At 34.6% G+C, this 22,877-nt stretch overlaps 2 protein-coding genes across 7 annotated transcripts in view; one reads left to right on the forward strand and one right to left on the reverse strand.

Moving 5' to 3' along the window:
- LOC145695137 (CWF19-like protein 2) overlaps positions 1–22,877 on the forward strand; it is a 90,471-nt gene that overhangs the window by 34,176 nt on the left and 33,418 nt on the right. For all 6 annotated transcript variants that reach the window (XM_081772065.1, XM_081772066.1, XM_081772069.1 and 3 more), the window contains exon 9: positions 19,254–19,463. In XM_081772065.1, coding sequence (XP_081628191.1) covers positions 19,254–19,463 — 210 coding nt within the window. The remainder of the gene's footprint in view (positions 1–19,253; positions 19,464–22,877) is intronic.
- On the reverse strand, positions 152–16,889 carry LOC145695136 (uncharacterized). Its single transcript, XM_081772064.1, has 4 exons — positions 16,875–16,889; positions 11,828–11,960; positions 7,688–7,810; positions 152–3,338 (listed from the first exon to the last, which is right to left on the reverse strand). The coding sequence occupies exons 2-4, from the start codon at positions 11,910–11,912 to the stop codon at positions 250–252; spliced, it is 3,297 nt and encodes a 1,098-aa protein (XP_081628190.1). The 5' UTR covers positions 11,913–11,960; positions 16,875–16,889; the 3' UTR covers positions 152–249.

Raw genomic sequence — 22,877 nt, forward strand, 5'->3', positions numbered from 1 at the left:
AATTATCACTGGTGATACTAACTGACAAAAGGAACCAAAAAATGTTACAAACATAACTCCAAAATTTTAAATAGTTGTTACTTAAAATACAATATTAACGAAAACTATGTTTTCGTTATTTAGAGACGTAATCTACATATTTTGAAACAATTTATTGATTCAAAGCTATAATTATATACAGAGAAACTATGCACACAAACATTATAATTTAAATAACTACTTTTTGTCACTACTACTCGAATTTTTATGTCAAATTTGTTTTCTGCTAACTTCTGGAGTGTTAGTAGATGTACAACAAGAACAAAAAATACTTCGAAAAGATTTTCGTTGATTTCTTGAATCTCTACTAGCTGTTGACGTATTCGTTTCATCGGTGGTTGTGTCTTGTTCTAGATGCAAATGTTCATTTTTATTCATTTCTTCCGTTTTTCGTAGGTCGAAAGGAATTTCTGTTCTGTCAATGTTGTGTCCAGTGGCATCAGACACTTTGCCACGGGATATCGTTTTCTGCTTGTTTGATAACTTCTCTATAGCAGGTAATTTATTAGGCGTGTAGCAATATCCTTCTCCACCGCCACTGTGGCTATAGGTGGAATAAGGTTCTCTTTGTGATCGAAGCAATTTAGATTGATCTGCTTCTTTGTACACATTATGTATTTCAACCGAATCTAATGAGCAACTTTTTATTGCTGGTGAAGAGCGTAAAGTACGTTGAGTGTTACTAGTGTGGGGCATATTTTTGCCCAATTCGTTCTTAATTGCTGGTGAAGAGCGTAAAGTACGTTGAGTGTTACTAGTGTGGGGCATGTTTTTGCCCAATTCGTTCTTAATTGCTGGTGAAGAGCGTAAAGTACGTTGAGTGTTACTAGTGTGAGACATATTTTTGCCCAATTCGTTCTTGATAACGTCTCGACTGCATGTATCCTGGAGAGCAGGCAGACTTTGAGCCACAGATGTATCTTTATCAGAGAATTTTGATATCTCTTTCCTTTCTCGATACTTCTGTTGAGAATCTTGATCTACCAAGGGTAAAAACGTAGCAGAATTCTTGACTGTAGACAAAGGTCGTTTGACATCAGAAGAACACATTATTTTAGTTGAATTTTTGGGCAGTATGGGTGGCAATGTTGTTTCAGTGTCCTGATGCAAATCTGTTGGATCCGTACAAGCCTGCCTTGTGGATTTGGAGAAGTCGGTCTGTTTTTTGTTCCTGTTTTGCAAATTAGTCCGTTGTGAAGACATAGATAACGCTCCAGAACTATTAATAGTAGTCTGTGTATGTCTTTTACTGCATGATTTCACTGATGTTAATATCTCTTCTAGAGGTTCGATTGTCGTTTTCGTAACATTTATATTGTTATAACGTTCACTCAAAACTGGATAGTCGCGATATAATTGTTGTCTTGAATTATCAATATAGTTTGTCCATTTTCTCAACTGACATAATCTTTCTTTTGCGTTGAGTGGTGTAGTGAAGTTTCTTATACCCAGTGTAGTACTTGCTGCTGTAATAGAAGAATTTGAGTTTTCAGGAATATTAAGTTTCTTTGTATTTTCGTTTTCTTGAAACGCTTCAGTAGAGTTTCGTACTATTTTTCGAGATTTCTGTGGCTGAAAGCACACTTTATTCTCAGGCAGGGAAAATCGTGATATTTTGTCATATGCTTTGTCTTTAACCTTCCTCTCTTTCTGAATAATATCCTCAGAAGATGACTGCAACAACGTACTCCCACTGTCTTCTGTAGAATTATAAATAGTGTCACTAGAAGAGCTCGATTTTCCTGAAGGATCATTTCTTGAGTTAGTGTTCGTCAACTCGTCTTGCGTAACCCTATGTAACATGGATGTCTGTGTTGTAATTCTGCCTGGTAATAAGTGAGCGAAACGACTTGATCGTAAAATCATATTAACATTTATTCTCTGGTCGTCTGTTGTACTTGAAGAATGCATGTCAAGACATAATTTTCTTCGTGGCAGGTTGTTGGCTCTTTTTTCTTCCATATTTGTATGTTCAACAATATGATCACTGGAGCTTGAGTTGTAAGAGTTATCTGTGGTACTTCTGATAAAGTGAATAATAGTTTCTTGCGATGAAGCAGCCTTACTTGTGTTATTACTATTATCCTTAGCAGAATGTCTAAGATTTATTTTCTCGTCTTGTTCGGACGAGTACTCATTGTTACTTTTCTCTGTCTGTTGATGATGTACGTCTTCAGCTGAAATTTGTGTTTTGTTACCATTGTTTTGCATTAGGAATGTGTTGATGTACTTTGCATGTTGATCAAGAGGTAACCATTCAATTGTTTCTGGTTCATACTGATTGCTCTCAGCGTTTACTGTAGTTTTCGTGCTAACACTTTGATTTCTTCCGAGACGTTTAGTATACTCATCCACATCAGATAACGTTTTCGGTTTGCAAATCTTCGTTCCTTTACTAAGGGAAGATTTTGTTTGATCTATTTCTATTGAAGTCAAAGATTGAGGTCTTTTGTTCGAAGTAGTACTTGATTTTTTCTTTAACTTTGTGACTTCGCTACATTCCGAAACAGTTGATCCTTTCGGACTGAAGCTATTTCTGGAGAAAGAAGCGTTCATTGTTTCACAAGAACTCCCTGCTAAAGAAGCCAAGTTTTCCTTATCATTCTTAAAGTCACTGATATTTGGTAAAAAATCAGAAGATTCAGTGAGCTTTACCTTGCTGCCATTATGAAATGATGTAGAGATGGAAGCACTCGGTTCTCTAAACATATTTGAATTCCCTCGTGTATGATTACCTTCTTTTTCAGATTTACTTTCAGACGGAGTACTACAATTTGCTAATAATTTTGTCAAATCAGTAAGTTCATCCGTTCTATGAATAGGTGTTCCATTTGGTTCCTCAGTCTTGTGGGACTTCTTACGTTTCGTGTCAGAGCCCACACAACTTTCAGAATGTGATCTTCCTGGCAATCCACATGCCTTGGCGAAAGAATCAAGTCCGGACAACAGATCTATTTTACCAGATGTTAATGGCCCAATTGAACGCTTTGGAACAAACCAGGGACTGTTTGTTTCGTTTCCGCTTTCATCAGATACCATTCTGCTTCTGTAGCTTTTAGTAGCTGAGGTAACAATTGGTAATGTCTTTGGATTTTCATTATTGTCTAATGAATGTTGTTGTGTAGTAGGTTTGGAGTCCGCTGTGTCTTTTGTTGGTAGATTTTGAATTGCAGATGATGATGCTTGTAAGATTGCGTCTTTACTAGATGATATTAGCGTTGTAGAAACACCTGACGGACTCCAACCGGCCATTTCTTTCTCCAGCAGGTCAATGATAATTGCACCATCTTTAGCAATATCTGCAAAGAGCAATACAGAAATTGTGATATAGAGTTCACTCAAACCATGCCATGAGAAGTATCGTTATTAAGATAAAACTGAGCACTCATTTAACCGAGAACATCAGGTACTACAACGTATTAAATACATATCGGGTGTTCTAAAAATGGCGCCCACGGACTACAGAGCGCTACTCTACAAGTCAAAATAAAGCAAAAAATATGTTTAATTGTATACTTTTCGAGTCCTCGTCTATAGACACGAATTACGTTATGTGGCAACATCGCAAATAAAGAACCATAGAGTTCAGCTATCAATCTATGAAATAGTTACATCGATTGTTTTTCAGATAGCAGTTGAAGTCAATACATATTGACACCTATTAGCGTAACAATCGATGGATTCGTAGACCAATGCTAATGGTTCTAAGTTAATATGCGACGTTGCCACATAGTGAAACTTTGTTAGTGGGCACCATTTTTAGAGCACCCGATATATATATTCGTATAATCTTATTAAGGAAATTGAATATAAAAAAGGGAGCACGGTAGTTCAGTTGTTGAGAACTCTCTTCTTGTACAAGAGATCTTTGGTTCAAACCTAGGTCATGTAATTGTGTGGTAAACAGCATCGTTTCCGTGCTCTTCCTCGGGTTTTCCCGTTCCCTCCCTCATTCTCATCCACTACTCCTTTCATAACATCCATTTCATTAATTATCCGTCTCCTTGAGCCTAAAGGGCATAACCATGGGATCAGGTTTTCTACTGACGTAGGAAACGTGGAATTAGCCTCAAATTTACTTTTACCTAGAAAACCTGAAATTTAACCAGAAACCTTGATTTTTCTTGAAGTTACCATTTGCACTTCATATGTCCAACTGCGAAGCGATATTTCGAAAAAGTATGAATTTTAAAACACTTCTTAAATTTGAAGCCGAAGATTTGTATTTTTTATTTTCTTTATGTTTGAGCATAAATGGCTTAAATCTGTTATGCCTAATTTTGCCCATAATTTTTCACCACCAAACAATAGATACGGAAAGCAAAATTGTATTCTTTACTTCACAGCCACACAATCGTTATATATATATATATATATATATATATATATATAACCCTCTTGAATTAACTTTTGCCTGTTTTGATGCTCTGCACAATGTCTGTTTGGCAGTGGCCTTCCAAATTCCTTAATTGGAAGTTTTTCCTCAGCGGAAAGCTGGGAAAATTACTTTTTTTAAAATTATTTACGGAATTCATGACGTAGAATTCATTCAGAACTTGCAGGTCACGGAATTAGAACACACACAACGCAAGTAAATCTAATAACTGAAAACCCAAACCCGTGATTCGAAACACACTCGAGAGGTACATGAATCAGGACTGCCATATTATATATATATATATATATACGAGTGTGCGAAAGGAAAACTACAGTCCATCCACATGAGGCTAAACAATGTTTATCGATGTCATACGTTCTGGAAAGTAAACTTTGGAACCCGCTAAATGTGGGTTCAGCATGTAATAGGAACCAAAAGTCAAAGAACGTCAATACAAACAGCATTGCTAAGTACTCCCAAATGCATTGTGGCCAATTCATTACAGTTTCATATAGAAAGTTAAATCTTTCAGTTTAACGTCACACGATTATGCCCGTGATGCTAAGGGAGACGGATGCTTTAGGCAAGTGAATGGTGATGTACCAATCGGAAAACGACCATTAGGAAGACCTAGGCGCAGATGGGAGGACAATATTAAGATGGATCTCGCAGAGATTGGAATAGAAAGTAGAAACTGGATATGCAGTTAGCTAAGGATAGAAGTCAGTGGAGAGCTTTTGTGAACGCGGCATTGAACCTCCGGGTTCCATAGGCCATAGAGTGAGTTAAGTTAGTTAGAATGGTGATGGAATAATTGATGGAATGAGAATGTGGCAGGAAATGGGAGTATTCTGAGAAAACTCACGGACACGATGTTGTCCACTACAAACTTACTTGGCCGGGCATCGAAATAGTGATCCCACGCGCCAAAGGTAAGCACTACCATTGAGCCACCATGTTCCCATATGGAAAGCTATCAAAAGTATATGATACATTTATTTTGTGGAAGATATACATATATACCAAAATACTATCTACAGATGGGGAGATGTTTTACAATTTTTAGCATAAACTACTGGTGTCGTTAGCTTTTTAAATCTGGGGGGTCGGATGAATCAAAATAAAAATCCTCTTTCGACAAAAGTTATATATACAAAGTTGTCTTAGCTTAGCTTCTCTAAATACATTTGACTAAAATCTGGGAGAACGCGTCCCCACGACCCCCTCGCTAACGATGCCCGTACACGTCTGTTTGGATAATATTTTGGAAAGCAGAAATGCGATTTTTCTTTACATCAACTCAGGTTCTAAGGATTACTAGAATTTCTGCAATTCTTGTCAGAAGCAAAAGCACCCAGGTTTGTTGTTCAGTGAATTTCGATGTTTTCAGAAATGAAGGAATCATATTAATAATTCTTCAAACATGATACTATATATTGACTTATTATTATTATTAAATGGTTCTCAAATAACTGTACAAGAAGTCTTTATTATCTATATAAACTAATAATTAAATCGTAAATGCGTGTTTACTTTCATTTGTTTTCTGCACTACTACATATTTTCTTTCTTATTTTGTAATTCTACGATCACTTTTTTTTTTTAAATTGTATTATTATATTGGTTTGCTTCAGCACAATTCCATAATTTAAATATAATTATGAATAAATAAAAATGAATGCCACTTGTTAATTGGTAGTGAAATAATATTCAGAAATCTTATTTAGCGCGAAAAATCTTTCGTTCACTGAAAACCGTCCCGCGTTGCACGAGCACTGCAACGACCAGGTTCTTTAACTCCTCAGATAGGGAAAAAGCGACTTACCATTCGTTCCGATGTCCGTGTTGAAGAAATCTGGTCACTGTATGCTGGCTGCAACGCAACATAAATTAGAGATTCTCTGATAGGTTGTTTTCTGCTTTTTAAAACGGATTAATGGATTTTACAGTTATAGAAGTAATATATATATATATATATATATAAGGTATGTAAAGGAGTAATAGAAAGTAAAATTCTTCACTTCTTTACTACTACTGCTAATATTTATTTTCTTCAAAATCTTTGGTCGTTGTGCAACGCTGCAACACTAACATTAGCCGCCACTGCCATAAATTCTTGTCTGGAAAGTCATGTTGAAGTATTGTAGATCTTGCAATGGTTATAACAATAAATGAGTTCTTGAGAATAGTCAAATTGTAATAGTCAACTCTCAAGAACTCATTTATTGTTATAACCACTGCAAGATCTACAATACTTCAACATGACTTTCCAGACAAGAATTTATGGCAGTGGCGGCTAATGTCAGTGTTGCAGCGTTGCGCAACGACCAAAGATTTTGAAGAAAATAAATATTAGCAGTAGTAGTAATTGACTACTCTGTGTATAACAAAATTTCACTGTAACAAACTGAATTCGAAGGTCCCCCAAATTTCGATATACTGGTGTTTTACTGTAGACAGGAAGGAATGCTTGGTATACACAGAATACAGATATCTAATGTTACGGATTTCGGAAATTACATCCCGAAAGGGTGCAATCGAATTTAGTATGGCAAACCCAAAGGAGGGTGTTTTTTAACAACTGTTGAACACAAAGATTCAAAATAATGGAGGGTAGATTTCTCATAACACGAAATACGAATATTTTACTCATTTGCCTGAATTTGGGAAATATATACTGAAAGGATGGAGAAGAGGAAATTTACTTTTGAATATAGTGTTCCTACGTTCTGGAAAGTCAGGGTAAATCAGGGGAAAGAATATATTCAGAAATAATTAGGGAAAAGGAGTTGAAATTCAATAATGGTTGGAGAAACAGGATAAAATTTTCACAGAGGTCAAAACTTCCAAAGATGAAATCTGTAAGAGTGCTAAAGAGTGCGGGAATCGATCCATAATCGCAGAAACTAACTAAATATATACTAGGTATTTTCATGTTATGCCTATAGTCAAATTGCGATTAACTATAGGCAATACTTACACAAATTAACTCTTAACAGATTACCATGTTACCTTTTATATACTATTTTTTTCTCAAGATGCTTTTATGCAGAAGGAGCATTAGTACTGATGTCACCTAATGCAGTAATTTAATATGTTCACTTTATTTCTCTTGGATCTTCTCTTGTACAGCAAGCTTTAGAAGTCATAACCTGTTTAAAAGCTTTCTAAAAAAAACAATGTGCTGTATATGCGTCACATTTTAACGTTTCTTTAGTTTTTATATGTTAAGCAAAATTTTTCCGAATTGAGGAGCAGAAAGGAACTTACCATTGCCTCCTGTGTAAGATTCTTCTGTTGAGGATGATGATCGCATATGTGATGGCCGGCGAGATGATTTCCTTTTGGTTTTTCTTTTCGTCTGAGTGACCCTTTTCGGTTTGGTGTTGGAATCTACAAAAGAAAACAGAACACTTGTTCTGATTTATTTTAACTTTTATCGTATCTAGAAGGGGGGGGGGGGATTAACATTATTGTGTCAGCAATAGCTATCAGTGCTAACACTCACTTTGGTGAACAAAGTTGTGGATTCGATCGCAAACAATGTAATGTTTTAATGAAAAGTTATACAAATGGACTTCCCACACTTCTTACATTTTCTCTCATTTTATTATTCTATTAATTATTTCATCTTCCTTACACTTAATTTTAACAAGGATGGAACGTTAATCTAAATATCTATTTCCGTACACCATAGTTAAGAAATCATAATAATGAAAAAGTAGTTATTGAATGGAAAAATGCGAGCTTGTATCAAAAAAGAAATGGTTTTTGTTATTTTATTTCATTGAAATCTACAGAAACAAGTGAGAATATACGAGGGGTAATCAGAAAGTAAGGTTATAAAGCCTGCAGTGAAAGGTATATGCATTATTTCATACAACCAATACAGCCAACAGGTAGTACATGCAGTAGGTTATTTTTCGACATAGTCTCCGTATCGGTTGAGGCACTTGACGCGTCGTAAGATACGTTTGAAGATTCTCTCCTTGTAAAAATCTTGTCCTTGCGTATTCAGCCACTTGTCACGAAGTGTTTGATCTTCTAGTCTGAAGCGAAGCGACGACTTCCGAATGACAATCCCCATTCTGCCATCAGATGCCGTAGCATGATTCTCCTGTTGTCTTGAATAAACTCCTCCACACGAGCTGTGTTCAAATCTGTTGATGCCGTGCTGGGCCGGCCACTGCGCTCTTCGTCAGTGACGTTTTCTCTACCAGCCACAAACTTCGACACCATTCGCAACGTGTTGACAAGATATTACAGTCTCTCCGTAAATCTCTGCCACTGCCGGTGAATTTCAGCCGCAGTTACATGTTTGCCATAGAAATCGAATAACTATGCGAACTTCTTCGAGAGACCAGGTTTCCAAACGAGTCGCCGTTTGTGTTTACCTACAACTAGCGCCGTAAGTAACGGGTGGCTGAAACTTTGCACAGTTGCCAACTCTGTGTATTAAAATTACTGCACACACCTTATTCCTTTATAACAGACGAAACTCCAGAAATATCGACCTTGTAACGTTAGTTTCTGATTCTCCCTAGTACTATAGTTATTGAGGAACAGGAAAGTAAAGTCGGAGCATAAAAATGTGACATGAAAAATGGTATGGATAGGAATAACAGTTGTCGAAGGCTAGAAATGAAGAATGTTTCTACTGAACGACAGTTTTCAGGAGATTAGTGAAATACAAATATGCAAGGTGGAAGCCTATGTTCCTTAACTTGCAGGACATAAAAGTGAGATATGAAAGTTACACAAATTAACTCTTAACAGATTACCATGTTACCTTTTATATACTATTTTTTTCTCAGATATGCTTTTATGCAGAAGGAACTGATTTAGTACTGATGTCACCTAATGCAGTAATTTAATATGTACACTTTATTTCTCTTGGATCTTCTCTTGTACAGCATTCTGTTGATTTATTTAATTTTTTCTAACGTTAACTCATATGACTAAAACAGAACTTCCCTTTGCATCTCGATTAAATTGAAAGATACATACAACCATACTTATTAAAAAGCATCCACTCAATCTTGGATTTAAAAAAAAAAAAAAAAAAGTTCCTTATATGGCAGATAATACTTGCAAAGAAGGAGGTACTGTCGACGCTTAAGCGGCTACAACCTCAAATATAAGAGGCTGCATATAAAGCTGAAAATACGAATTTTTTTATCACAATATTGCGAGCGGTGATAATATTCAATAAGAAAAAGCAGAAAGGCTATTACTCACCGCAAAAAATATGTAGCAGAATTTTCTTCTACATGCAACAGGTAGCGCTTTCGGAAACTGCAACTTCCTTCTTCAGCCTGTGTTAGACTTCAAAAAGGATAAAAAAAAACATGAAGGAAGGTTAAAAAATGGTTAAATGGTAAAAAACAAATCATCTGTCAAACATTAAAACAAACGGGAATAAAAACTCACTGACATTGTACACTGCTGTTCACTGTTTTCTGTTCTTGCTTTCCAAATGGTGAAAGTATGTAGTGAAAAACAGCAAGAACAGAAAACAGGAACAGCAGTGTACAATGTCAGTGAGTTTTTATTCCCGTTTGTTTTAATGTTTGACAGATGATTTGTTTTTTACCATTTAACCATTTTTTAACCTTCCTTCATGTTTTTTTTATCCTTTTTGAAGTCTACCACAGGCTGAAGAAGGAAGTTGCAGTTTCCGAACGCGTTACCTGTTGCATGTAGAAGAAAATTCTGCTACATATTTTTGCAGTGAGTAATAGCCTTTCAGCTTTTTCTTACGATTTTTTTTTCTTCCTGATACTAGAAATATTATTTTTTCTGACTTTTACCAATTTCGAGATTTATGTGCTGTGTGTTTATCAGATTGCTTTTAGGTGGCTTTGGATATGAAATGAACATCACTCAGGTACAAGTGTGTGATTTAAACACAAACTCTTCACAAAGCACACCTGTTAGAGGACAATTTTAAAAGTCTTTATCAACATGTATATTATGTGGTACTTCGTCGTATAATTTAGCGTAGTATGTGAATCACATCGCCCAGTAGAATCGAACTGTAACCATTAACGAAAAATTTATTGTGCTGACCAGTTAATTATTCGGTAAATACGGAGCTCAATTATATACTTTAAAAACATTTAGAATAACAGACTTTGTAAGTTTTCTTCATTATTATTACTAGACAACATTGATCAATGCAAAGAAATGTTAGAGGTTGCTGTCACCTCATTTCAGACCTATTCTTAAATACAATTTTAAAATTTGTAGTAGCATTATAATAAATATTAACTTGAATTACATATAGTGTATACAAGCAGTAGATTTATAGGAAGTAAATGTTTCAACACATAGAATATTTATATCGCGCTAGTGCATACCTCTTTTACCAATAATGGTTTGTCTCTACTTTTTTATAAATGGTACAATGGTAACATACTTCTTTGATTTAAGGTTATGAGGCTTTCTTTGCCAACATGCATTGCTTCTTTGTAACCATATATCCTATTTTGTTTATGTTGAAACCCAATTTGTTTTCTTAATATTTTAACGAAGTGACTATTTAGACTATGTAATTGGTTTGAGTGCAGTTCTTACGCTGGTGGTTACTGTCCATTTCTTCGATGTAGAATTAACTTTTTTATTATTATTATTTTTTACTTTCCTTACACAGTAATTAATGCCTGTAGTGCACGTTCGAATCTCACTATAATACCTGGTTACACATCAAACTATCCTGGACAGTTCTGAGATGAACTTGGATGATAACAAATTAGACAATGAACGCAAAAGACACAACATATTAATGTTGCTACTAACTTTTATTATTTTTAAAATTAAGTTCTCACTAGTGACGTGGGTGCGAACTTATCCATTTGTTGCATCTTTCAGAGAATTCCTGAACGATTCAGCAACTTATTTTGTAGACTTTTTCGACAATACAAATTACTCACATGAAAAGTTCCAAAATTGAAAAATTGAAACTTTCCTCTTGATAAACCGGTTTTTCTTGTGCGAAAAAGTCTGCAGAGATTTCTTGAAAATACTGGCGATTTAGCGAATCTTCGTGGACATGAACTAAGTTTAGGAAATTTCTTAAAGATGCAAGGTGCCACTTTTAAATGGTATCACAGAGGCGCCAATTACTTTCTTGTTCCCATTAATGACTTGTAAGTCAGTAATTATAAAGGGATTTTGTTTCTGTTTCTTTTTGTAAGTAGCAAAAACTATTAACAAGGTAGCTTTTTACTCTTGATTTTACTTCTTTATATTGAAGAACTTTTGAAAGAAAACATTTTAAGAGACACTTTGTATTGTTAACTTTATGGTTTATTTTTGAAATCAGAACTAAAATCTATACTTTAACGAAATCCCCATTGGAATATTAGTTGATGATAAAATTACAGTAAAATATGTTTTGCTATATCTTACCAGAAGAAATAATGTACGTCTCAGACGACGACGACTTTCTCGTAGTGGATGAAAGTAGCTCGTAAGTTTTCTCACTCGTTTCCATTTTGAACAGCGTCTGTCTCTTTCGAAGCAGCCTGCACTGTTTAAGAACCTGTATTGTAATTGATGATAAGCGAAATTAGTATTGTTTACCTTCTGAACCAGGAGTGATCAACTCGCAGTAACCACGTTCAACCTTTTATATGTGGAGAGTTTTTAATGTGTTGTTCCAACTTAACTAGCTCTCCATATTTAATTAGATAAAGAAGTAATTTTACCAGTTAATATTGAGTAATTCTGCTTAGCAATATTCGACGTGATTCTTAAAACTAAACTAATGTGGCAACTGGGAGACGGTGGCTCACTGGTAGAGCGTTCATGCCTGGTGCGTGGGGTTCCTAGTTCGATCCCAGCTCACGCCAATTGGGCTTTGTGGTGAACAAACACCGTGTTCGTGGGGTTTTCTCAGGGTTCTCTCGTTTACTTCCACTTTATTCATTCCACCATTGCATTCACTTTTCATCATCGCATCGCCGTCTAGTTGATTAGTTTAGCCAGCATTACCGTGGAACGTAAAACTGAAAGATTTCATTTTGAAAGCTAATATGCCAACATTGCACGTTCCACGTATGAATTGTTCGCGTCACACTCATGCTTTGAGTTGGCCACTCCTGCTTTGAACTGAAGCGTAGTCCATAGTACAAAGTACATTTGTGTGTATAACCAACATATTTTTATTATAGCCTTAAATAAACCATTTGTGTATGTCGTATTTGGCACATAGATTGCGATATGAAACTTATTAGAATTATTGCCATTGTAAAATTGTTGTTTCTGGTTTAAAATATTGAATATTCATATTTAAAGATGTTTATACATAAAATAATTTCACAATTTTTTATTTAGGATTTGTGTTCTTCGCGACTAAAATTGAGTTTAATTCATATAAAAGTAAATAAATAAAGTTAGAAATTATTCTTAGAATTCAGTTCCTGTTATACAGTTGTCATTGAAAATGCTCATTCAATCCATTTTCTCTGTATACAGTTTTCAGGTGACACAGAGAGGACTTTTTCTGTAAAGTAAACTCTACTCTAAAGTTATTGATAAAAGAACATGCAGGCATGAGTGTTTATTCACGTTTGATGGCAGTTGTGTTAGCATTATTTACAAGAGTGAAAAAGAAAACGAAAGAAAAAAGAAAGAAAGAAAGTTCCGCACAATTTTACAGATGAAAAGTATTGACAATGCTTTTGGATGAAACAACTTTCGTTACCGATTGAATTTATGATGGAAGAAAGGAAGAAAAAAACATGGGAAAAGAAACTTGATATACACTTCTTTTTAAATCTGTCCTCACAAGAGTAGTAGGATGTTTTAATACTTTGACTTGAATAATCAGCGAAGTTACTCTTTAATTTGCTTCCGCTTATTTATAAGAATACAGGACTTTCGAGATAGCTGACGTGCCAGATTGTTTAAATACGACTATGTATCTACTTTGACAATGCCAATGGCATTCTTAACATCATTGGCGTGAAAATGTACTTGCATACGTAAAATATAGAAGACTTTGCAAAGAGAAAATCAATGAAGTAGAATGTAATTATTTCCTTGTTCGTCGTGATGCTTGTAGAGATTAGTTTTTCTCAGCTTAATAATGAGAGTAATGTAATTGGTCTAAGAAGGAAATTGTTTCGCAGAAATAGAAGCATGTATGTTAGCCTATGAAATCAAGTAATAAATGCCAAACATCATAAGATATTTATCGTAAAGGATGAAACAGTCAGAGGAGATAAATGTTGACTGCCATCTACAAACTGAAACCGTACATCATATCATCACTGGTTGCCCTATGGTAGCTCAAACAGAATGCGAAGAAGACATGATTAAGTTGGAAAAGTAAAACTCAACATCTAGCAAAGAAATTTAGTCTAAGAAGAGAAATAAAACAGTACTTGTATATACAAATTAGTAATGATACTAAAGAGCAAAAGACACAATCTACTGTTTTAGATCGTGTACTGACAGATCAAACTGCCAATCGTAATAGACCAGATATAATGGCAATCAGAAGGACCAGAAGAGAAGTTTAGCTTATAGGTATAACTGTATCGAACACAATGAATATGGATAAAGTCCGCAGGGAAAAATTGGAAAAATAAAATCGATTGGCACACATCATAAAAGAACAACTGAGATATGATCAATTATTAATAATGCCGATAGTTATCTACAGGAACTATCCACAAAATACTGCTAGGAATACCATTCCGTGTGTGAGGTCCAACACCAAAGAAGGAAAGAGTTCGTTCCTTAGGATGAATAAGAAAATACTATTTTAATCCGTGCTTGGGATCCAAACTATTTAGAGGTGATGAACCATCATTTCGTAAGGCATTTTTATGAATTTATATTAATATTAATACTTAAGTGCACTCATAGTGGGATATCACAGCCACTGATATGAAAAAGTCAAAGTTGGCGCAAAATAAATTTATCCTTGCTGTATATGATATTCTAATCTACATCGTTGAACCTGGAATTTACTTCCGCCCCAAACCTTGTAAATTGACGAAATTGTTCTAACTGTAAGCAACTTAAGAAAACCAAAACTTAACAGAAACATATGGAAACAAAATCACACTCCTAATAAACAAGCATAAGTTACGTGAAGAATAGTAAGATTTCTCTCCAGAATCCGTCGTGAGAGGCGATACCCGACCAAGTAAGTTTTTGATTGATAACATCGTGTCCACGGGTTTTTTCGGGGTACTCCCGTTTCCTCTCGCGTTCTCATTCCATCAATTATTCACTTGCCTTAATCATCCGTCTCTGTTGGCCTAACGGGCATAATCGTGGGACATTAAACTTAAAAAATTCATTTCATTTCCGACATGAGAGCCTAGAAATTGGCTTTAGGTCGCGTGGAGCCAAATGAACGGGAATAAACAAAGCCAGGAGAAGGATTTTGTAGGGACCTCTGACAAATTCGGTGAGAATTTCAACCTTTAAAAGAAATCACAATTGGTTTAGGAAAACTTCAAAAATAAATTTTCCGCGACCTCCCCTTTCCCCGTCGAGAGCAACCCTGCCAGAAGAAGAAGAAATAATATTAATTATGTCATTTGCAAAACTACTTCAATGATTATTTTGTAATCAAATATCAGTGTATAAGTCCAATGATATCGTTCTTAGCATATGATCTTAAAATGTCGTGAAGCAATGTAATGAAAACTCCACTCCACTACAGTCATCTTTCACATGTTTGTTCCCATATTTTCTGCACATCCACGTGTTTCACTAATTCAGTATTGATTTTCGAATTTACTTTTGGAATTTTAAAATAGAAATATTCTTGGAAAAGATTCGTGAAAATACTAAGAGATTCGTCATTGAAGAAGCATGAGGACCATTATTTAGTTCATTATTGTGGTTAACATATGACATACTATTCAAAATCTTTCTAATATAAATCATGTGGAATGAAAATGTTGTCACTATGAAAGTAATTGGTTCACAAGTGTGTGAGATCCTCCAATACACATAGGAAATACAATTTGATATTGTTTTCTCTCTCTTCAGTAACAGGGAGAAATAGAATATCAGTATACTTAAAGTTATTTAGTTAGACTTTTCATTTTATTAAGTGTAGAAGACAAATCGTAAGGTTGCAAAAGCTTAACAATAGTACCATTCAAACTTGGACCGTAGGAGCACCAGTTTGACTACAGATCGTGTCGTGGGATGATAACATCAAATGTATAAATTTTCGTGCAGTTTTACTATACGGATCCATAGTATAAGTAGTAGTAGTAGTAGTAGTAGTAGTAGTAGTAGTAGTAGGAACGGGTTAGAAGCCCCGCAGGGATTGGTTGGGTTCTGTTCTTGACGTGAAATGGGCAAATTAAAAGGTTTTTTTTTTTTTTTTTTTTTTTTTTGTACATTTTACAATCTATGGATCCGTATAGTAAAACCGCACCATAATTTTTTAGGCTACTTACATTTCAACCCAGGCCAAGTAAGTTTGTTGTAGGCAATATCGTGCTCGTGGGTTTTCACGGAGTTTTCCCGTTTCTTCCCACATTCTTAATAAACCTAATCACCCGTCTCCTTTAGCCTAAAGGACATAAGCTTGTGACGCTAAATTAAGATTACATTTCTTTCATTTAATTTTTGTATTCCAACCCATTCTATCGTTCTCAGTTTGATTTCTTTATTGATTTGTGATTGATACGTTCGTTGTCAGCAACAAGGGTATTTAAGGCAAGATCTACAGTTTTGAAGTATTATCTAAACCATAGTAGTGAGTTCTAGGTTCTTCCTCCAGAAATCAAACTCGGTACCATGTATCAAAGACCTCTAGACTAGAGAGAGTAGCTTGATTTCTTCATTGTTTATTTTAGTTTACCATCTATATTTTGTTCGTTGCTAGAAATATGAAATGCTAATCAGAAATATTCGTTTATTCATTAATTCGTTGGTAGTGAAATTGTAAGTAGCCTTATAATCTGAAAATATACATGGCAGCAATGATATCTAACGCATTATTATTATTATTATTATTATTATTATTATTATTATTATTATTATTATTATTATTATTATTATTTCAATTAGAGTTGATGGATTTTCACAGTAAACTAAAGGGAGCGGGGAAGAAAGATTGAGAGAGAGATTCTGTTGTAGTAACCAACAATGGGTCCCAATGGACAAAGGTTATATCAAGATTTTCTTTCCTAAAAATTTGCATATTGCTTTCTTATAAAATATACAAATAAAGAAAGGACAAGTAATTAACAAACAAACTACAGACATATAAGTCTGTGATAACCAACCATACTAGTGGTAGAGCCAACTTATTTCTTTTGCCGAAAATTATTTTTTAGAAATCATTTTAAATAGTTTGTATTTAAAAAATATATCGAGCTCTAAATATTAAAAATTATTGATGAAAATAATGGTGTATTATTCGCTTTATAATTAAAAATATTAATTTTTTTCACTGAGCAAAATTTTAACTTACCACACTTTTCAATTGTCGCCGTGGTTCTGAAGTTTTGAGAAACAATGACATTCGACAATGAAATTACAAAAATAAATTCCTTGTTATATACATTCCGTTTTGTGTAAAATCAAAAACATTGCTTTGCATTTCTTTGCAATAATTCAGAAGTAATAATTTTATTTAAGAGAAAACTATATTTATAAAAATAAAGAAATAAAATAAATGAAGTGTTTCTACAATTCATGTTGAGAACCTGTCCATGGTTAATTACTATTGAACTCTAGATTTATTTTCTGGCGTGCTTTTATCTATTACTATTTAATTTTTTTCACTTGTGGTATCTTATGTTTTACTGTTTCGTAACTTCATCTGAAACAAAGATTCCAGTGGGAGCTCGTGTATTTTGAATCCCGCATTAAACTGTAGGTCCATGTCACATGTAGCCTCGGTGCTGAAAGAATCACTAAACTCTAATGTAACAACAACAGTAAAAAAAAAAAAAAAACTAAAAGATAATCATGTGACGTAATCTGACAAATTTTCAAATAAACAATATTTTCCTCAACATTTTCCTGTCAGTTGAGATAAAAGAAATGATGTGTATTATATTATATGATACTTTTGTCATGAATGTGTATCTTATAATAATACTGATAAAAGAAAACAGCAAAGAGTTCCTTGAAATGATACATCTTCTGCCGATATGACTTAACTGTGTTGAATACGCCATCTTCGTTTTATTATTCCATAGATTTATATAAAGAATTATTTATGACTTAACAGTGTTGAATATATACGTCATCTTCGTTTTTTTATCCCATAGATTTATATAAAGAATTATTTATGACTTAACAGTATTGAATATGTACGCCATCTTCGTTTTTTTATCCCATAGTTTTATATAAAGAATTATTTATGACTTAACAATGTTTAATATGTACGCCATCTTCGTTTTTTCCATAGATTTATATAAAAAATTATTTATGACTTAACAGTGTTGAATATATACGCCATCTTCGTTTTTTTATCCCATAGATGTATATAAAGAATTATTTATGACTTAACAGTGTTGAATATGTACGCCCTCTTCTTCGTTTTTTCCATAGATTTATATAAAGAATTATTTATGACTTAACAGTGTTGAATATATACGCCATCTTCGTTCTTTTATCTCATGGATTTATATAAAGCATTATATATTTATCGGGTTCGTGTCCTGGCCCAGTCGGTCACTTTTTTCACTCTTTGAATGTTATATAATTCGCACCTGGTGAGGATCTAGTGTGTTCAAAAAAAATTAAGTTGTTTCCTCCTTTCGTTAGTATATATGAAATTACAACCGTCATAAAGTGCTCGCTATATGGACACGGGAATTGTCGAATCGCAGCAGGGGTCTGTGCTACAACCCACATGGTCCGAGATGAGAGTACAGATCTCGAGAGTGAGAAAGTGAGTAGCTGTTCTTGGAACCGAACTGAGTAGCGTAGTGCTTAACGCATCGGCACGGTATACCGGAGGTCCCGGCCCAATCGGTCACTTTTTCACTCTTTGAGTGTTACATAATTCCTGAGAATCTGGTGTGTAAAAAAAATCTGTTGTTTCCTCCTTTCATTAGTATATATGAAATTATTTTTCTGTTTTACGCCACTTTCGCTTTTTATCATTGCTTTACATAAAGAAATACTTTTCTGTATTTGTTGAAATGAATTGGGATGTTAGTGGCTTAATTTTACTGATTTCTTCTTCAAATTTATTTCAATCCATCTTACTTCATGATAATTAAATGTTGTAGTATACAGTTTTAATGTTTAACAACTTAATTTAAGCAATATTAAATTCATATATATTGCAAATTCATTTTGCAAAAGCAACATACATTTAGTTAGACTTGAAGAAAAAAATCTAAAAAATCACATCATTAAAATTTCAGTTTATTTCAAAGAAAACAGAAAAATAATGAGTTCCTGTGGAAATTTTCGGGCTAAAAAACACAGATGGCAGAAGTACTCAACATCGTTAACAATATTAAACTTATTTGAACAAGAAAGAGAAAATTGGCTGTCTAAATGGTAAAATTCTAAATTTAATCTAAAGTGGCTCTAACACACCTCTAAGAGAAAAGGTATGATCAGGAAAATATAGTATACTGAGACTATGTACCCTCCAAAATTAAATCAAAGTTCGAGGTTGAAGGCATTCCTATATTCAAAAACCGAAACTATATGTATTTAACTCATTTGTAAATTTTGTAACACCTCTTAGCTGAATCTGAAAGAAAGATGGGATCATTTTCTGGTCACTCCTATTGTAATAGTCCAAATTCGAGTGTGGAAGAGAATGAAATGATGAGTTACAAAAGAGATAATACTATATCATGTATGTTCTTTCCTTTTTTAGGGAATGAGCCAGGCAAACAGAGACTACGATATGGATGATTTCTTCGAGGAAAGAGCTCGATTAAAAGATTCCGGGCGCAAAGAGGAAGAGCGACAAAGGGAGAAAGCTATAAGGGAAGGGAAGAAGATGAACAGAGCTTTGGAGGACTGTCGTTGGTGTTTTGACAGTAAATTAATGCAGAAACATTTGATAGTGGCAATAGGAACTAAGGTATAATAACTCACGATTAAGTTTATAGAACTATTCATAAGTTTATAAATATACTAATGCGCTCAGCTGTGTAACAGTTATTTTACTTACGTGAAATTCTGATTCCTGAAAATTTCTCGCACTTTTCCAAATGTCTTGGCTCCTTGTTCACGGAGAATAAAAATGGGAGTAAAAGGGTTTTACTCAGTTGACTCCCTGTTTTTATCCTCCTTGAACAAGGCTCCAGGGGAGATTGAAAGCTTGGAAAGTCAAGAAATTTTCAGGAATCAGAATTTCAAGTAAGAGAAATGATTTATAAAACTAATTTTAAGTCAGCTTAGCATACTTGTGGAGTAAATTCATTGTTACAGTTCATAAGAAAATACAAGTGATAGAGGAATGGATATGTTTTTATATCTGTACGTGTAAATGTGCTGAAATCTCCATTCAGACCAAGCAAATTCCAAAGAAGCTGAATAAAGGGAACTATTTCATTTTAACCAAAATCCACAAAAGTTTATACTGTTAATGTTTAATCTTATTTTCATTTGTAATGTGTCGGGAACATATCGTGATAGTTAGATGACTCCCGAAAACCAAATTAAATACATGACACTTCGCTTATGTTCGCGTGATCCAAAGTACATAAAAACAGCAAATGTTTTTTTACAACCAAACATCTCAGAACAAAAATATTTCCGTAATTTTCTTGGTAAGTAGTATACTTTCTCAGATACGAATATTTATAGGAATGTGCTTATCATCATCAAGATTTCCAGGAAGTCCTCTTTATGTGCCCAGTATATACATTTCAAATTTGACAATTCGTTTTGAATTAAATCCAACGTCTAAAGTAATTTCTTTTAAAGGTCGTAAAAATTATTCTCTTTGCACTCACTCTTACAACCAGAAGTGAAATACCTTCCTTAAACTGGTCACATTTACAAAAATGGTTTGGTGTTTCGGAGAATGAGAGAGAGAAATAATCAGAACTTATCCATAATGGAATTAAACGCAATAATGGCTCTTTATTATCTAATTTAAAAAAAAAAAATGTCAGACTTGTCATTCAGATACGTCAGTTAGATTTTTACGAAGTTTCAGAGACAATTGGGCTGTATCATCAGATGAACAAAATATTGATAGGAAAGTTAAAGTTAAAATATTGATCAAAACATATATTGACAATAGGATACATAGCCCACTAATTTAAAATATTCTATAGACGAAACTGTCAGAAAAGTGGGGAAAAAAGTCTTTATTTTTGAGGACAATAAACCATAACCTTGCACCAGTCAGTGTTTAATACGTTAAAGAAAATAATACTAAAGGACAGTGTTCAAATCAATTTGTATATAAATAATGCCAACTTTGAAAGAGAAAATGACATGGTGTGACTGGTAGACAGGTCATCTCTGGTGCGACATGTCCCTGAATCAATCTCACGCCATGTATGTGAATTGTAGTGAACAACCTCGTGTGTGTGTTTTCTGAGGGTTCGCTCGTTTCTTCCGATACTTACATTCCAATCCTTCCACAGTCATCCACTTCCATTAATCTTTGGTAGTATAAAGGGCATAACCATGGAACGTTAAAAAGCCAGATTACAAATATGTGAGTCTTCTTTTTTCTCCATCCTTACGGTATAGCTCTCATTGTCAATACCACTTCACAAATTATATCTTTTCCCCTTTCGTTCAAAAGTCCTACTCAAATTATATGAAGCTTAAATGTTCCAATGTATCAATCCTCATTTAGTTGACTTCCTAAATTATTCTTTGCTATCGACGATTTATACAAAAGTAAACGCAATTGTTGGTTAACATGAAATGTCTACCAGTCATATTCGTTTATCGTGGAGTTTTATATACACTATTTATCTGATCTAGATCATGAACAGTAGCTCTCTTTTTCACCTCACTTCTGACACACTATATAACCTCATTTATACTTTATAAATAAGTCGAATTAAGTCATAATACTGAAATAATCATAATTTCTAGAAACACAGAATATATAAGATTGATTTTTATGAAAAGACATGTTTATTTACATAATTTTCAGCTACTGGGTTAAGGAATAATTCATGAGCGTTGTTTTTCTTCTTTTCAAATTTAGTTGAAATAAGCAAACTACAACAAATTAATCAATAATTACTCTCCGATGTTGTTTACGGCTTCCTCCATCGTTTAATAAGTTTTTTGATGCTCACATCTCCCGGTCTTGACTCAAACAATTCGTCCAACTAAGTTCTCAGTTCCACGTCATTATTGAACAATACACAGCGCAAAACGTTCGCAAAAGATGAAAATCTGACGGCACCAAGCCTGGAGAATATGGAGGATGAGGTAGACTTCCCATATGAGTTCTTGAATCAGGCTTTGGTCATATTGGCAATGTGATAATGGCCGTTGTCGTGTTGCAGAAGAACATCATTTTTTCTATTTGGTCTTTTGTGCTGAATTGTTTCGTTGAGTCGGAGCAGTTGTTAAACATATAGTTCCGCATTGAGTGCTGGTTTCTGCGTGCATTAAAATAAAAAGCAAAAATAAATAAATAAATAAACTCGAGTCCCTCTCAACCACATCTCATACGTTCATTCGGTTAACATCGGGATTGCTGGGGCCACATGTTGAGAGTGACATAGCCATGAAAATGTCGACCAGCCTTTCTTAAGTGGTATGGATTGTATGTATGGGATGGTGCGAAATCCAGCTGAAAGGTATACAGTTTTTCACGCAACACAGCAGTGTCCCAGGGCTTCAGAACTCGTTCAACACCTCAGTGCTAGCAACGGCTTTGACTCCTGCACCTTGACGAAAGAAATTTGGTGGGATCACGTTGCCTTCACCGCTTACGATCTCCAGAACCATCAGTGAAGCTGGAAATTTCGTGTACAAGGCGGTCTCGACCTCCTCATGGCTTTTACACAGCAAGTGACCATTTTTGCTGTTTATTCTCTGATCCTAGACAAAGTTTTTCTCATCGGAGAAAAATCAGAGTATTCCGGACTCCTCCGGATGTTTTAACTTGTTCAGGAGGCGCTTGCTCTGGTCAATCAGTTCACCCTGGTTCTGGTTCTCTCGAACAAGAACTATCTTCCGGGCATCACGTAGGACTTGTAACGAAGGTTCTCATGAACGATGCGTTGGATAGTGCCTCGTCAACCTGAAGCCCTCTGACGTGTGCCCTCATAGACTTCCCAGGATCTTCATTGATGGCAGCCTGGACAAAACGGATGAATTCCTGATAATACCCGAGCGCCGACAATGTCATTTCATGTGGGAAACAGTAGCCAGATCAGCCCAGACAGCCCCGAATGACCGGGGAAATTTAGGAATGCATCTCTGAATCGGTGTGGTCCCAAGATGATGATGACAACATGCCGTTTCATTTCCTGAGGAGGCTAGAAATCAAAAGCAGAAATATGTAACT

Source organism: Thermobia domestica, chromosome 9 (genome assembly GCF_964235325.1).
Source record: "Thermobia domestica chromosome 9, izTheDome1.hap1.1, whole genome shotgun sequence".
Taxonomy (NCBI): Eukaryota; Metazoa; Arthropoda; class Insecta; order Zygentoma; family Lepismatidae; genus Thermobia; species Thermobia domestica.

What these genes read in the sequence shown, in the direction of transcription:
- LOC145695136 (XM_081772064.1), bottom strand. Translation starts at nt 11,912, where the DNA reads ATGGAAACGAGTGAGAAAACTTACGAGCTACTTTCATCCACTACGAGA. An exon ending in GACGTACATTATTTCTTCTG is followed by an intron (nt 7,811 to 11,827) that starts GTAAGATATAGC and finishes TTTCTTTTGTAG; the next exon opens with ATTCCAACACCAAACCGAAA. An exon ending in ATCTTACACAGGAGGCAATG is followed by an intron (nt 3,339 to 7,687) that starts GTAAGTTCCTTT and finishes TGCTCTTTGCAG; the next exon opens with ATATTGCTAAAGATGGTGCA.